This window comes from Colletes gigas, unplaced genomic scaffold, assembly GCF_013123115.1.
Source record: "Colletes gigas isolate AHSC1104 unplaced genomic scaffold, ASM1312311v1 Colletes_gigas_Sc00011, whole genome shotgun sequence".
Taxonomy (NCBI): domain Eukaryota; kingdom Metazoa; phylum Arthropoda; class Insecta; order Hymenoptera; family Colletidae; genus Colletes; species Colletes gigas.
Window position 1 is genome coordinate 5,629,751 of NW_025106640.1, and position 17,032 is coordinate 5,646,782.

The 17,032-nt window shown below is 48.2% G+C and overlaps 1 protein-coding gene across 2 annotated transcripts in view; it reads right to left on the reverse strand.

Moving 5' to 3' along the window:
* The window catches only part of LOC122398184, a 68,241-nt gene that overhangs the window by 1,776 nt on the left and 49,433 nt on the right, over positions 1-17,032 (reverse strand). For both annotated transcript variants that reach the window (XM_043397852.1, XM_043397851.1), the window contains one exon: positions 10,205-10,335. In XM_043397852.1, coding sequence (XP_043253787.1) covers positions 10,205-10,335 — 131 coding nt within the window. The remainder of the gene's footprint in view (positions 1-10,204; positions 10,336-17,032) is intronic.

Below are 17,032 nucleotides of genomic sequence, written 5' to 3' on the forward strand. Positions count from 1 at the left end.
ACAACTTCTTTTAGCCATGGATAACTTGACTCTGAAGCTCCAGGTTGAAGCTCATAGTTTAATGTGATAACATTGATGAATGGTATTCATATAATAAGATAGATAGCAAGAAATTACTCTTATATAAAGTTTTTTAAGTTCATCTTTTCCTATTGTCTCACAAATACACTGGAGGACTGTCCAACTTCTTTTTGCCATTGATAACTTGACTCTGAAGCTCCAGGTTGAAGCTCATAGTTTATATAAAGCTCTTATATGAAGTTTTTTAAGTTCATCTTTTCCTATCGTCTCACAAATACACTGGTGGACTGTCCAACGTCTTTTTGCCATTGATAACTTGACTCTGAAGTTCCAGGTTGAAGCTCATAGTTTATATAAAGCTCTTATATAAAGTTTTTTAAGTTCATCTTTCCCTATCATCTCATAAATACACGTTAAACTAACAAAGTTTTCTATTTCAGGTGCTGGTGGACTATCCAACTTCTTTTTGTCATTGATAACTTGATTCTGAAGCTCCAGGTTGAAGCTCATAGTTTAATGTGATAACATTGATGAATGGTATTCATATAATAAGATAGATAGCAAAAAATTACTCTTATATAAAGTTTGTTAAGTCCATCTTTTCTTATCGTCTCACAAATACACGTTAATCTAACAAAGTTTTCTATTTCAGGTGCTGGTGGACTGTCCAACTTCGTCTTGCCATGAATAACTTGACTTTAAAGCTCCAGGTTGAAGCTCATAGTTCAATACAATAACGTTAATGAATGATATTCATATAATAAAATAGATAGCAAAAAATAACTCTTATATAAAGCTTTTTAAGTTCATCTTTTCCTATCCTCTCACAAATACACGTTAAACTAACAAAGTTTTCTATTTCAGGTGCTGATGGACTGTCCACCTTTTTTTTGGATAACTTGATGGATATCTTGACTTTGATAACATTAAGATGTATTCATATAATAAGGTGGAAAAAAATTACTCTTATGTAAAACCATTCCCTGCTGAATCTACGATGGGGATACCCTTGTACCACAGAGGCCCCCTACTTCCGGAGTTGATTGTTTCCAATGAAAATGGAAGAGCAAGACGCCGAGGGAGAGGTGGACACGGGTGGCAGGCTGGCCGGAAATTTTACGAGGCGGTCGGCGATCATTCGTAAATTTCACGGTGGCCAGGGCCTCCGCTATTTATGCGAGGCGACATCCGTAAATTTCCGCGGCGCGGTAAAGCACCGGGGCACGACCGACGCGCAGACGAATAATTCATTTCCACGACTCGACTCTGGGTTAATTGAACGCCTATGAAACGAATTAATAATCCACTTTGTAGAAAGAGAGGGAGATTTACCGCGATAGGCTACCACGAGACCATGCACGGTCACGGAAGCGGTATATACTGGGTGACACCAGAGACTGGGACGTTGTTAATTTCAAAATTAACCCTTTGCACTCGGCTGTCTCCTCTGAAGGGTCATCCAGCAAAGAATTTGAATGTACACTCCAAGGAAACACAACAATATAAATTGTTTTAAAGTGATTATATAAAAAGAAATGTGTTTACTTGGATATTTACTGTATATTTCGTAAGAAAGTGTGCGTTGAGTTAGTAGTAGGTGGTCGAAGAAAAATCTCCGAGTGCAAAGGGTTAATCCCTTGCGTAAAAATAAAAAAAGATAATTGCATCGTCGAAAGATGGTTTCCAAAAAGATTCAACCTTTTCTAGAGTGTGTCTTGGTTTGAGTTAGGCCTGGGTTAGGTTCTGGTTTCTAGAATCACCCCGTAGAAGGATTTTTCTCGACGGGCGGAAGTATTCCATTTCGAGACGTTACTAACGCGTTCGTCGTTTCATAAATTCGCGAGGGAGATGCGGGCGAAGCGGAAAGAATCCCGGGACGCTTAACGCGTTAAATGCGCCGCGGCGTCTAGGCGATAAGAGCGGAACGAATGCGAAGCGAGATTTCATGAATATACAGTCGCGTATGCACTCCTTCGTGCTTGGGCGTGTCACGCGATAGCATTAAACATATCCTCTAACATTTTTTTTTCTTTTCCCACGTATTTTCAATTAAACGGCAGATATTATTATGTTCACGGGGGGACCAAGAGGGGGCGGGAGAACGTTGGCTGGCGTCGGTTCCTGAGTCGGGTTACAGCGTTAATGTAAACACAGCCGAACGATGGCTCCCTATGGCGATGTCTGTGCACCGCCTGATTTAGTAGTTGTGCATTAAAAATGAGCAAACGTCCGCGAAACAACACGCGTTCACCGATATATGACGTTTTCTCTTCGCCACGCTCGCTCGCAGGCGTCACGAAGGCGTCCCCAGCGTTTCGTCCCGCATTCCTCTCAGAGTTTTTCACTTGTAAACCTTACAATACCTCCTACGAGCACGATGCAAAGATAAAATCCTAAATTTATCATTAGATCGTACGCTATTTTTTGTAAACCGTTTTCGATTATTCCAATAGTAGAGGAATTTATTTTGCATCGCGTACATTATGTTCAGAAGTGGTAACACCTCTTTAATAACGTTTTTATTTTGAAGCAGAGTGTTTCCTTCTCCCACGGGTACGGTTTGTATTTTCACTCGTTACTCGACGCCCGGACCATCCGCAAGAATCTCTCAACCGGCGTTTCGTCTTCCCCCCCCGGTGGACGGATCTCCCGAAGACATTACGCGTGGTCCGGGGCGCAAACGCGTCCCTATGAATTATTGCACCATTAACGTGAGTAATCGCGCCGGCGGGAAAATTATACAGTAATTTGTTCGCGGCTGATCGAATACGTCGAGGAATTTTATTCTTCTTTTGCGCGGGTAACGAGGCGGGCTAGCCCGAAGGAAAACGCCGCGACCTCGGGACTCTAGCGGCCGTGAAAAATGAAGACGTTTCACCCGACCGCTTTCGATTTTACGCGCTGAATGGCTGGTTAAGTAACCACTCTCCAACGAGCTCGGTGTTATAATTTACACTGTCTCTTTTGTTATATGGGGTAATTCTTCCCAAGTGACTGATACGACTCGTTTCAACTCCGAAGGCGTACTAATAGAGTTCAGGTCAAAGAGAACACGGAATAGATCGGTGGTTCTTAACCTCCCTCCTTCGCGGACCTTTTTTGGTAGCCTAATGGACCTAGTTTCTTACGTTACATTTCTAAATACTAGTTAAATTTTCTGGAAGATGAGGATTCGGATCTAGCGATAATTCGTCCAGAAAAAATCGTACGTCAATTTTCGAGAGGTCGTTGCAAAGAGGAGGCTTTGTTCTCTAAACTCTTTGCTTGAACGAGCCACGAATAAAATTTATTAATCTCTATACAATCGTTTGAATTTGGACAATTTTTGATCGAGTGTAAACGCGTCGGTGTACAACTATCAGTGTCGAGATTAGCGATTAAGTTTGCGTGGCGTGTAAATTTGAATAAGGGAGGGCGAACAACGTTTCCCGGGGGGGTAGAGTGAAATAATTAGGAATCTAAGAGCGAGCGACTAATCGAGTCGGTGGGGCCTTTGGAAAAGAAATGATCGTCCAGGGTCCAGGGAGGGAGGAGGGGCCCGGCTTAAGTGACAGAAAGGCTGGTCCGTGGCGCGAAGGAACACGCGAGGTAGCCCCAGGTGACAAGTTAAAGAGGGGAGGGAAAGAGGTGGCGGCGCGAGCCGAGCCTCCCGGATCATGCTAATGAAATTCTCAAGATATCTATCTCGCGCGCCACTGTGCACGAGGCATTAGTTTAGCTTCTCGCTCGCGGCCAGCTCGATCTTATCTGTCCGGCGCTTCGGACGCGTAGTATCAATTTCCGTGGAACGTGAAACGTAGGGTTAAGGGTCCATCGGGTTCGTCACCGATTTCAGCTAACGATCCCGCTACCGGTTGCTCCCCACCCCGAACGGTTATCGTGGGATCCTCCTCCTCCAGGAATTCTGATAATTGGAAAGCGCCGGGCATTCGACTTTTCTGGCGGTAGAGACAACTGCTTTGACTTCGGGTCGCGGTGTTGGATGTTCCACGTAAAAATAAATCGAGAAGAACGAGTGGGATTCTTTCGTTTCCGAGATAATTGAATTTGAAAATTTCTCGGATACGCGCGCGATTGAATGCGACGTGGCTGGCGCGTCTGACCATTAATCACTTCTTCTATTTGTGCTGATGTCCAAGCCCTCGTACTCCTCGGCGAATAAACGTTATTCTTTCGTTGTAGAATCACTCTGTACATATGCAATATTAGACTTCCGACGTAGTATCTATTTTTCCGGGGGTTATAAGAATTTTGGAATCACAACGATCTATAAATCACGAAATCCAAAGTTGCAAGATGCGTCGTTCTGGATTTTATTCCGATTATCAGGCGTTCGTCATCTTTTCTCGGCTAATGGTCTTCGAAGCAACGCGTGTCGCACATGTTCTCACAATAATGATCCTGAAAATACGCAAAATGGTAATCGACGAGTCACGGGGTCTGGAGAATCGTATGAAGACGTCGCCACTGACTCATGAACTTCCTAGGCCATTGTGGTATCCTTTGATGCCGCCGAAGGGATCCGAGGAATCCCGGCAGAAAGGTCATTAACGAGCTTTTAATTACCGCGGCGTTTCCTCTGCTAACCATCTTGCCCGTACGCACGCTGGAAAGTGGTTTCTCCGCGCTCATCTCGTAAGCACCTTCGCGACTATTGTTCCGCCGCGTTGTTCGCGAGAATAATATGGTACTGTTACTCCGGCCATTACGATCCATTAGGTGAAAAGTATCCTGTTAGAATTCATGGGAACGAGTCGCGAGCGACTGACTTTTAATTCAACGTATCGGGTCGATTCGTAGGAATTTGTGAAATTTTAATCACCCGTCTGTCCATTGCTCGACGTTTCTACTTGCGTCGGGGTTCTCAACGTTGATCGAGGAATGCCATTACCCGTTTTCCGTCGATGTTATCGTCTTCTAATTGGCTGGAACCGTGCCAACATCGATGCTCGCACAAGTAGAATCAACGAGTAATGGGCAGACGCATTAGACCAGTATTTCTCATGCTTCATATTTCCGCGGACTTAATAAAGGAAAATTGTCGGTCGTCTAAAGTAGAATTAAATTATTACTCTCTTGGTATATTTGACTTCCTTCGAACAATTTCCACTTTTTCGTCGTTTCTACTCGTCTTACTAGCGTCGGTGCATCGAGGGAAGATCGAGGTCGAAATCTTCGGTCGAGCCTCGATCGACTTAAAGGTCAGAAGAGGGAGTTCGATCGAGCAAATTACCAGTTACTGGACGGTGGAATAAAGAAATAGGACGATTCGTACGAGAGTTCGTATCGTGAACTTCGTCCGTGGACGTTGAGGCGGCGTGAGAATGAACTCTCTCGCGCGGCCAAACCGGTGATTGATTTAAAGGTCACGCGTTTTCGCGTTTTTACTCGCGTGTTCGCGGGTCGTCGGTTCCCTTCCCGGAATATTTAACCCCGGCTGACCCCTTCCGGGAGTTTCTCCCGTACCCTCGTTCTCTCCCCGTGGCCGAAACGTCCGAGAGACCCTCGTACGTCCTTCTCCGCTCCCCTTTCCATCGTCCCGTTCCCTTTCGGTGCGTCCGCCTTTCTCTCCCGGCTCTGGCGAAGTTAATTACAACCTCTTAGCTTGAATTACCGTGCACGCCACCACTTTTGCCATTTGCGGCTCTGGTCTTCCCGCGTTTTCGCGATCCTGCGAGTCGTTTGAAGGATCAGTGTCCGTCATCTTGGATAAAAAATTACCGAACTAATTTGTCCAAGATTTGTAAATTAAGAAAATTGTAGCCATTTCGGTGGTCGCCGAACGCAAGCGTTTCGAGGAGAAACGAAACGACGTTAAGAGAGTTCTTTCATCGATGTCCCCTTATAAATAATTGTATCCTTTTGCTGCCTTCCATTAAAACCATTGCTCTCTTTTCGATCCTTCGGACGTAACGGTGTAATGACCGGTGCCGGCATGGCTGGAAAATGGTCTTTAAAATACTTTTTATCGCGGCGGAATAATTGTACGTCCGTCGACCGTGACATGGTAGCGAAGTGTAAATTGATCACCGAGCAAAAATGAGCTTGACATGCTTTAACAGTTCCCCGGCCATCTTCCGCGACATCGAAACCGTTCGCGGGAACGTTCAGAACGCCGCGGTTGACCATCATTTCTAGAACTTTCTTGTCCTGTTCGGTATCGGGGGTCCCCCGCGTTAACGGTACCCAATAACGTCCCGATAAGAGCGACGTTATCTCTTTTTGTTGCTCGACATACCAAAGTTGTTTGTTCGATACGTAGCCGATGCACGCCCGGAAATCGCTCGTTCGCATCCTCGTAAAGCGTAATTACGACGTCTAGTTTGCTCCGCGGACGGCCGCTCGCTGATCAGGCCTGTCCCCTGGGTGGTTATTAGCCGTTTATACCTTCGTTTATTTACAGAATGCCACAATCTACGACATCGCCTAAGGATTTCTTTTCCACGGCACGATCGCGTGAGATTCGCGAATCGTACAATTTCGACGTCAATAAAACGCGTGGCTTTAATGCAACGGACCCTGTAATTTGTGCTCGCGATCGCACGATGCCATTAACTGTAATAATATTGTAATCCGTTTTATGGTAACCGCGATCACTGTGCTCGAAGAAGGAGACGGTAATTAATGTGCCACGGCTCGATGCGAGCTGTAACGATATCAATTGCGTTTCGTCTCGAGAGCTTGTTATTTCGATGAGACGAGGGATTATTTTTTTTAAAATATATTTACCGTTTAAGCGGACGGTTTGTACGGTTTCATCCCCCGACAGAAACGGCGAGGTTTTATTTACCTTCGACGCGAGGGGAAGCTAGGAGGCTCGTAAAGCTCGTGGGCAAAGAACGCGCTTTATTCCCTTCAGAATCCCTCCGTCGGGATTATTATCAGCCATTTACACGTTTATGCTCTTTGCCGTGCCACGCAGATGGCCTGCCCTCCCGTACGCGAGTAACGGTACCGTGTCTGATTTTCCGGTGCAATAAAATCCCTTTAGAGGACGGCGCGTAGTCTAGCAATTAACGATCACGAGGACCTCCTCTCGGTTTGATTTAACGCCCGACGCGCGATCCGTCCTGTAATTCCCGAGTCCATACTGCTGGAAAGGACTCGTAGGTATCGCGAAATCGCGACCCAGTATATCCGTTTCTTGCGTCGTATTTCTGTCGGAGCAGTCGTTCGTTTCTCACGACGTTCGCCTTTTGGCAAACACGGTAATAACGCTCGAGCCGGCTCGTTTCGTTTCTATCCTGCATATTCGCGAGACGTTCGCGGGAGAACCGTCTGTGTTCCCAAGCACACGTCCGCCTGTAAATCACGCGTGCCTCGAAATTAGTCTTCGAACAACTCTCGTTGAGTCGAGCACGGAATTCGAAGCGCTTAATTGAGAATGGTTCGACGTTTCTGTCGCAATCCTTTCCAACGACCCTCGCATTCTCGTGTAAGGCAAAACTTACGCAAATTACCGTCACTTCTTTCCACATATTCTGCAACAATCGCTACTGCGCGACCGTCGATCTTGCATAGAAAGCATTACGTTTGGCCTTTCGAGTCGTAAAAAAATGGGTTCAGAAACGTGTCTGGTGAACCAATTCCGTCGACCACGGTCGTGAAACGAGGGTGACGGTCGTCTTTGTTCCCACGACCCCGTCAGCATTAATTCGATCCTTTTTAAAAAGCGCACCCTTACATCTCCGAGCCTCGTTACCGAACCATAGAAGCTATCGAAGCTTCCAGACGCTTAAGCGTCCCGGGCGGCAAAAAAGCATCGCCAATAACGCGACCGCGTCTCACGCGAACCTTCCGCGCCGCAAGAAGCATCGCAACGCCTGAAATATACGATTTCCTGCCGCGGTGCAAAAAAGCAGCATAGGCGACCGGTAAGCAGCGCGCGCGACCATCCGAGGCCTGAAAACCGCAGTCCACAAGGCAATCGGTCAATCGGCAATCAATCCTCCCACAGGAGCGTGCAGGGTTCCGAGAAACTGGCGGGCCGCCGACAAACAAACCATCAGGACGTCCCATAAGTAATGCGCGTATTCCGAGAAATCCATAATAAAGATAGGCATATACAATCTGGGATTCTGAGTGTATCGAGATACGTAGCTTATCGCGAAAGCAAGGAATAACCCCCTGCACCACGGCCATTTTATAAAATGATAGCTTGAGAAGCTCTTGACCCTCGCCCTACGGATTCTTGGTCCGTTCGGTACCGTGGAAATTATTTATTTCGGAGTCGTACAGAAAATAAGTCGGGGAAAAGGAATGATATTTTTCCGTTTGTAGTTTCGTTTACGGGAAAATCGATTACTAAGTTTCAAACGTGCTAGCTGTGGGCATTATGGATTTTTAAGAGAAAAAAGAGTCGAATAATAGCAACGATTACCGGCGGAATACTTTTTCAAGCGTATTTTTCCGTGCATTCCGATGCATAAATCGTTTCGTGCGAGATATCCGTCGGTTTTCTCGGAAGCCATCGCGGCGGTCTCCGGGTGAGCGCAACCCCTGCCGAAAAAAGGAAGAAGAAGAGGAACGGAGCCACCGCGGCGTAGAAAATCGCGTCGAGGAACGCGAGGATGCCCCGGCGTCGATATTTTCAGACGGCGTAACGAGCGAGAAACGGTCGCCGTTTATGTCGGTCGTTCCTCTTCTCGGTTTCTTGGTCGCGCGCCTAACCGCCCCGGTCTTTCCGCCAGAAGCCGTGGAAGCGCGCGACGCCTTCGTTGTTCCTCCCTGGAAAGCGTCGTAAAGGATCCTGGATGCGAGGCGTACGGGCAAAAACCGTACCGACTCTGGCTCCGCCACCCCGTGCCGTCTGTGTCTTTATTTGGATCGGAATTTTTCGGCGTGTCGGGGTGGCTTCTTCGCGCGCCTCGCGAGAATTCCAACGCCGCCGCGTTACGCTTTTTTTCCAGGTCGCCGCGACGGCGGATCGTACGTCTTTTTCACGGCACGATCCCCATGCTGGTCGCGTGTGACGGCCATTAAATATTCCGATGCCCTGGCACGGGAATGGAATTAAAGAAAAAGTACAACGACCTCTCTAAACTACAATTTTCTCTTTTTTAAATTCGTATAATAACTTTATAGTTAAGTTAAGTTGATCTCGCAGTATTTTACGAACGAAAGATACCGAAAGTCTATTGTTCCTGCGCGGAAGGTTTGAAACAGTCCCCGGGTCGGTATGCGCGAGGATTTCAGTGGGGTTTCGACGAAGTTAAAGAAAAGAAATCGTAAGGGTTTCGAGCAAAAACCGGCCTCGAGTCGCGGTGCATGCACTTTTCCCATGAAAATTGTGGGAACGAAAGCGGCCCACGGAGCGAGCCCAGGGCGTTTAACCAAAATTACGTTTTATATGCGCGAGGGGATCATTGCACGAGACGGCCCATGCGTAACGGCCGTGGTGCAACGGTGTATTTCCTTTTACTACTGCAGCCAGACAACGGAGACCGTAAAACCCGAGCGCCGTGCTTTAACGACAACTGCAACTGCAGAAATCGTGGCGTTGCAACGCGAGGAGCACCAGAGACAATGCATCATCCCTCCTGCATCGACGGATCTTCCCGAACGGTGGTGTTACGATGCCTCTTTCCTTCTCGTGACGACAACCACCCAACTATATTTCTTATGCCCGCGATAAACTATGAAACGGTTTTTACGATTATAGTGCGTTTCTCGGAAGCTACTTTGTTTCGAGAGAACCACTCTCTGTTAAAGAAACGTTCGCTCAGTTTGTCCTTCGAGCAACCCTCGATCGATGCATTCGAATACGATTTTCCCAATACCGAGTTAATTTATTATTCCCCGTGCAGGCAGTATCGATTACGCGCGGCCCCCCGTGTGCGGGTTTGCAATAATTAAATCCGGGTACCGAATGATCGCTAATTCGATCCACGTTTCGATCCATATAAATGCAAATAACCGGTGTTCCCGTTTCAATCGACCGATTTCCGTGTATCGTGTACGAACGCCGCGAGTAAGTTTACGGGGGTAATTCCATTTGAAGCGAGTACAGGCCTCCGGGGCATTTAATTACTCGTGGAAACGGGACCCGCGGAGTCGTGATTTCGTCGAACAAAGGAGACATTGTTTTCCCTAGCCGGTCGCGGAATTAAGGCGTCCGGAACGGAACGGAGCGCGCACGTGTACGGTTTTCATGGATTTCGTTCGCGGAAAGATCGCTCGGTACCTTATACGAGATTCTGTCCTCTTCGTCCGAGGACGGGGCGGCGGGATCTTCACCCGAGGTCGCTACAGCTTCCGTTTCCGCTGGCTGGTAGTCGATCTCGCTGCTCCAAGAGTGCCGCCTCTTCAGGTCCCCTGAAACCAAACAGTTTCGTGCAACAGCTGCTCGATGCGGAACTGCGCCACTCTAATCTCGGAATCCCAAGACCTCCCCGAGTCGTACCATCCAAGGAATTCTGAGATCCTCCGAAGTTACGGGGTTCTCAGAACTCGATACTTTGAAGTTTCAGAAATTGTAAGTACCGGAACCCTGAGATCAAAGTTTTTACGGGTACTTTGATAGTAATAGAATATCAATTACAGTTCAAAAGCCTGAAATGGGGAACTGGATTCGTCCAGATATTAAAATAAAAAGAAAATGCCATTCAAAAAAATTGGGAGACACTGGTTGTCGTAGATCCGATTTACATAGAAATCGGTGACCCCGAAGGCGTTGCGTTCCGCTCGTGCGACTTCCGGCGAGGAAGTAGATCGTTGGTCAAAATACCGCGAAAGGATAAGTGAAAAGGGACATCGAGCGGCGCGTGCCAGGAGGCCGCCGGGTAATTAATACGAACCGACTCAATCGGGGCCCGCTTAATTAGAATTGTCACTATCGTTCATCTCGGCGGCAGCTGTTTAACGTCAACTCGCCAATCGAAGCGTGGCTGACAAAACTTGCCGCTACCACTTTTTGCCCTTGGTTCGCCGGGACACGGCGTATAATCCGTACACCGTGTTCACGACGATACGTCTCCTGTTACGGACTTTGGATTTCCCGTCCGGGTACCGAGATCGCGATGGAATCTCGCTCGATCGGGGACGGTTATTAATTTCCAGCCGGCTCTGGAACGAACGAAATCGTATCGCGGCACGGTCGGTTATGGCCAGCCAGTTTCAAGTTCGACGCCGTTTTTTCGAACCGCTCGAGTTCCCCATTCAAAGCCGCTCCGGATCGGTCGTTGAGCTAGAAAATCGTTTACCGTATCACGGACTGAAATCCGGTAACGTTTTTTATTTTTTTTAACGTTCCCCGCGCACTTTTGAAACGACCGCCGTTTAACCATCGACGGGTTACCGGTTTCGTACGGGAACTCTTTATGTTTTAATCGTTTCGTCGCTGCGGGAGCCAGATCCCCAGCGCTTTCGAGTAACGTTATTTGAAATATTACATCGAGCAACGTGTCATCCTACTTCACGGTTATTTTATTACCGTGATACAGTTACGTTATCTCAATCGATGGACTGCCTTTGGAAATAATCATTCTCGGGCTCGATATACTTTGGAAAATGTGTTTCACCCCCATCCCCCAAATTCCCCCGATTTGTCTGATTACAAAAATTATTTCCAACGAAAGTATTCAACTTCGAGGATGGTCGAAATGGTTTTGCGGATTATCAGCGGCGCCCCGCGAAACATTTAAGGTCGACGCACACCGGTTGAAACGAGGATAATGATCGAAGATAAGCTCGCGGGTTAAACACTGTGTTCGAGACGTGACTTATGGGATTCGAACGGGTATGAGAGGCGCGGATTCTACCTACAAATTTACTCGTTTACTCGCTTCGTGGAATGCCACGGGGTCCCACGGGATGAGCGAACACGGAGCGCGGAAAGAGGAGTGCGTTACCGACGATCACGAAGAGGAAATTTATCGGTTCGACGGTCGAAGTGTGAATTACGTCGATTCTCGCGTGAGCAGCAATAAAATATTCCCCAAAGCTTCGTTGCATTGTGCCGCGTACCTGCTTATTTGCATCGGCCGTATCTCACGCGTTTCACGCGCGATTTTATTTTAAACGCAACCTCGACGCGACTCGGTTTATTGACGATAACCCTTCGCGTCTTCGAACTTGGGAGTTGGCAACTTGATAGATGAAAAACGAAATTTATCCGGTCGGAGAATGTCCGATACTTTTAAAATAACCAATATCAACGATTACGGAGCTTTTACTTTTCGAACTTTCCGATATCAAGTAACTTAATACCGCGGTAATTTATAGTTTTGTATAACCGGTCCTTCTTCTTGTTCCACTCTCACCGTATTGTTTTTTCGACTATAAATTTTACCGAAGGGGGTCCAAATTGGGACTGAAACGTTTAAATATGTCATTATTTATACCATGCTCTGGTGTAGCTACCCCGTCGACCATTGTACTCCTATCGACTCTCAGTATGGCAACCAGCTTCTCTATGAATGATTCAAATGTACTGTGTTCTAAGCAACGCAACCTACCGTATTGTGGTCTCACGACAACGTTTATATGTTTGCTTTTTCACTTCGAGCTTCTCTGTGCGTGCCTGCAGTTACTTTAAACAACCTATAGCGCGTATAAACGATTTCACACTTTCCCATATACACCCAGTTTAACGAATATGGTCTCCATATCGAAATAAACGTATCTAAATCGTAAATGTCGTTGAAGTTAACGAATGTAGACGTATCTAAGAAACACGACGGGGTCTTAAGTGCTCGAAAAATCCTAGAAAAAGGTACACCGAACAATGTCTCGTTTTACGGGTTATTATCTCGCGTACAGCGTCGATCTTGTCCCCCCCCGTGAACAATGCAAATTTTCCATAGCAGCTCTTAACGCGACGCAACGCTTCGGACGCCTCCGCGTTTCGCGCCACCATAAAACATAATGGACGCCAATTTGACACGGATTCCGCGAGAGTTACGAGCGCGAACTCCTCAAACTTCCTGTCGTTTCGTTGGGTGGCGGTCCGCCATGCTCAGCATACGCACGTGCATTACGGGGGTACACGCTGACGGCCGTGAATTTACAAGCACGTGCACGTGGCTTCCGGGCCCTCTTCCACGAGACGCGAGCAATCTTTATCTTTTTCCGTTGTTCCCTACAATCTATGGTCGTCAACCTAGCCCCTCCCGGTGGAATTCTCGCGAACTGGAAAAAATGGAACTCGAAACAGTTTCTTAATTGTCGTGTCGTAATTACCAAACTTCTAAGTAGCTAGAAAATTTTGGGAAAGAATAGGTGTCTAATTTCAATAGTTTTAATCGTCGTTAAATACGTATGCTTTTATTTTTGTCGAAAGCTCGAGAAGACAATTTTTAAAAATTGTTTTTCTGTTCTAAGAACGCGGTTAAACAACAAGGTGTTTACGAGGAGTTCTTTCCGCGTACGATGATTGATACTTCCTGGAATTTGCGTACCGAGACATAGAATTCTAATTGCAAAGAAGCGGGTCGGGAGAGAGAGCCGGTCGGATGATAAATATCCCGACGCGGACAGCAGCGGATGGAAAATCGTTTCTTGTTGGTGCTCGCCGAGGGAATCCCATCGGGCATCGTCCCGAGCGAAATAGTTAATGCGACTGTAACTCATCTCCCACGACTTCTTACGCGTCTGACGGACGACGTCTCAATCGACATAGGAGACGAAAAGAACGTTACCTGTTCTAGTTCTTTCGATCGATGATCGACGATCCGTACGCGCCGGTGACGAACTCGCGGAAACTCATTAACATTTAACCGGTAATCAGCGTGTGATTAACGAGGCGGTGCCCTGGGGCCGGGTCGGGCTGGCCCGCGGCTCGATAACAGCTCTAAATCGGATCTTATCATCGGGATCTCAGGATCGTACGTCGTTAACAGTCGCCGGGGATCCGTGAACGCGGATCGTCACGATCCGGTGACGGTGATCCATGCCGCGGTCCGTGTCATCGTTTCTTGTACCGTCCAGCCAAGCATCCGTGCTCCTTTACATTTCCAACTTTATTTATGGTTATCGGGCATAACTAGCGTGCCGTCTGGCAGTCATCGATGATTTTCTCTATCGTGCCCAGCCCCGGTTCACTGTCCCTTGTTCCCCGTCCGATGTGATCGCGTCTCGCCGGTCACCGAGCGACGTTCTCCACCCATGAACATGGTATCACGAGGCACACAGTCACGGTCGTAGATACTTTTCCTCGATCGTTATTAAAACCTTGAACCCCCGATACGTAGACGGTCCGACGACTACCACGACGCGATCGACGAGCCTGTTATTGTTCATCGGACGTTCGTATCGCGCACTCGATCACCCCCGAGGTTCCTTGACGTTGTCTCGAGCACCGCGCTCCTCATGTTCACTGACACGTGCGATCACGGATACGTTCGACGAGATATTACCGCGGGATTTCCTCCCTCGCGAGGAGCCTCGCCGATACGGACGCTGGTCGCGGAACGATCGTCGGCAATTTGCACGGAGGATAGCCTCGCGGATCGCTCGGTCGTTCCCCGTCGACGAGCATCGGATAGATTTCGGGTCGCAGGTGCGCCTACAGGTTCACTCACAGGTGCAGCTCCGAGACTAGACTAAAGGCGGGAGCGTGCTCGTTGCCGGCAAGTACTCTAGGAGAAGAGAGAAAGAGGAGGCATACCGGTGCTTCGATTGGTCCATGCTTCCCGCGAAAACGACCCAGCCAATCACCGTGACTGCGCCACGTAATTGCCGGGTATCACGATTCACAAAAACGGGGGAGGGATACCCTTTCGAAATTCCCCGAGGTGAGGTTCCTCCCCCCCTTTCTTTTTTATTACGCCGAGCCCCGGTCACTTTCTGCCCCGACGGATTTTTGAAGTCTATATCGATCCCCGCATTCTACGCCGCAACCTCCGAGAAGCCCTTGTCTCTAACCCCCTACGATACGAATATTCTCGAGACAAATTACCTTCATTAGAACACGCTTTAATTAGCCGTATTCTACCCTAAACACAATCTTTTTCCCCCATCTAAAAATATTTAAAATCAACCAGAAACCATTCCGTTCGGTATGAACGTGTCTACGACCTGGGTACTAAGATCAGAATGATCGAAAAATAGAATTTTCACATCGATTTGAAAATTTTTGCACGAAAGACGCGAAAGGTACAGATATCAGGATAAAGAGACGTCGATTTTGAAGCGTCGTCGATCGGGGATGTTTTAATTTCCGCGAGTGCAGAACGTTCTCGCCCAAAATCTTGTTAAGTCGAAACGCGCGAACAAATAAATAACATTTCGAGAGAAAGGCAAGAGACTCGCACGATTGGGCGGACGTTCGTGAGTAGTGGTGGCGAGTCGAAGCACGGGAGGGGGTTCGGGGAGCAAAGGAATAAGGCAGAGGAGGGCCCCGCGACCTCTGACCCTCCTGGGAACCACGAGGGGCTCGAGGGCCTCTTCGAGAAAGAAGCTCGGGAATCCGGCGGACCCACCCGGGCCGAAATACTTCCACGAGAGTGCCTGCTGCCCCGACCGGCGACCTCGATCGCCACGAATCGCATGCCGGGTAATACGGTATCGATTGCGAATTAATTTGTCCTCGAATTCGCTCCGGTTAATATTCCACGCGGAGCCGAGCACGCTCGGATGATACAAATTACTCGATAAGGAAACGGCGCTCCGATCGCTTTCGTTAAATGCTTCGTGACTCTACGGGATAACTTTTCCCGCGCCGATCGCGTGTCTTGCTCGTTTTTACCAAGAATTCCATAATAAATGCCGTGCAAAGCATAAAATTAAATTAAGGAATAATTTAGCGCGACGCGGCTGCTCGCCGAAAGTAACGTTCGCTCGAGAACCATGATTGTACGATGAAACTCGTGCGATGTGTCTCGTGGTTAAACCAGAGTCGTATAAAAAGTACAAATTACGTACGATCGATAGATTACCGGTAAAGAAAGAATGGCCGAGTCTCCCGTCGACTTGTCAGTTGCACACGCGATGCTCGCGGTCTTCGAGTGTCGAGGACGGGTACGTTAACCGGCGTAGGAGAAGAATAAATGGTCGGCGAGCGACCATTGCTTCTCACGATCGCGAAGGGAGCAAATTAGCCGTCGTATCTCGATAGTACGAATAAGAAAAAAAAATATGAAAAGCTCCAATTAACCGATGTCGGTCTGTTATTTTCAACCCTCCCTTTGTTTCTAGCGGCGGCGATCAGGCTCCCAGGACGAAAACATTGTCGTTAACGACCGTGGGCTGTATCGGAGCCTCCCTCCTTCGCCAGCCACCCTTTCTGCTTTGCATCATTACGGAAGATTGATGTAGTAACGGTATACGGTTGTTCATCTCGCGGTTAAAGTGTCTCGTCTTTTTTCGCGGCCGATATTCCTCGAAAGCCAGCCGGTCGAGCGGGGCCTAATGGCCAGCAGACGACTACAAAGAGAAATTTTTCGATAACGCCGTCGGCCGTGCCTGGGCTGGCTGAAATTTGTATCGTCGCCGGCCAATCTGCCACGGCGAGGTTCGAAGGACCGCGTCGCTATTTCCACGCCGATGTATGGGGCTTCTTAACACCGGTCGGCGACAACGCGTAAACCTCCCGGCCGCAGGATAAATCCTCCTTACCGTGAAACTTTCCACCCAGCCATCATTTAGGCGGGATCACGCGGCCCTTCTTCCGCGTCGTAATTTCGTTGCGCCGAACCACGCGTGCAAATGCGCCGTTGGATTCCGTCCGTGGTTCGCCATCCTCCTTCCAAACCCACCGACCGCGTCCATAGACATTTTTTCGCGATCCTTCTTCGCCTGGGAACCGGCGTCGATCTCGCAAACCAACGGGAAAACTTTATATCTGTCAATTGAATTCGGTGACTTCGACGCGTGGTAAGTAGTATCGTCGTCCCAAACGAACCGAAAACGTCTTCCGCGGAACGCTGGGTCGCGTCCATTCTTCGGCGTTTCCGTTTCGAGAAAGTCGTGAAAAGCCGAGCGGATGAAAAACACCGGATCTGACGACTCACGGCGTTTGATTCTCACGCACAAAGGGCAGCCACGTGGTTGGCTAAGCGTCGCCTCCATCGTC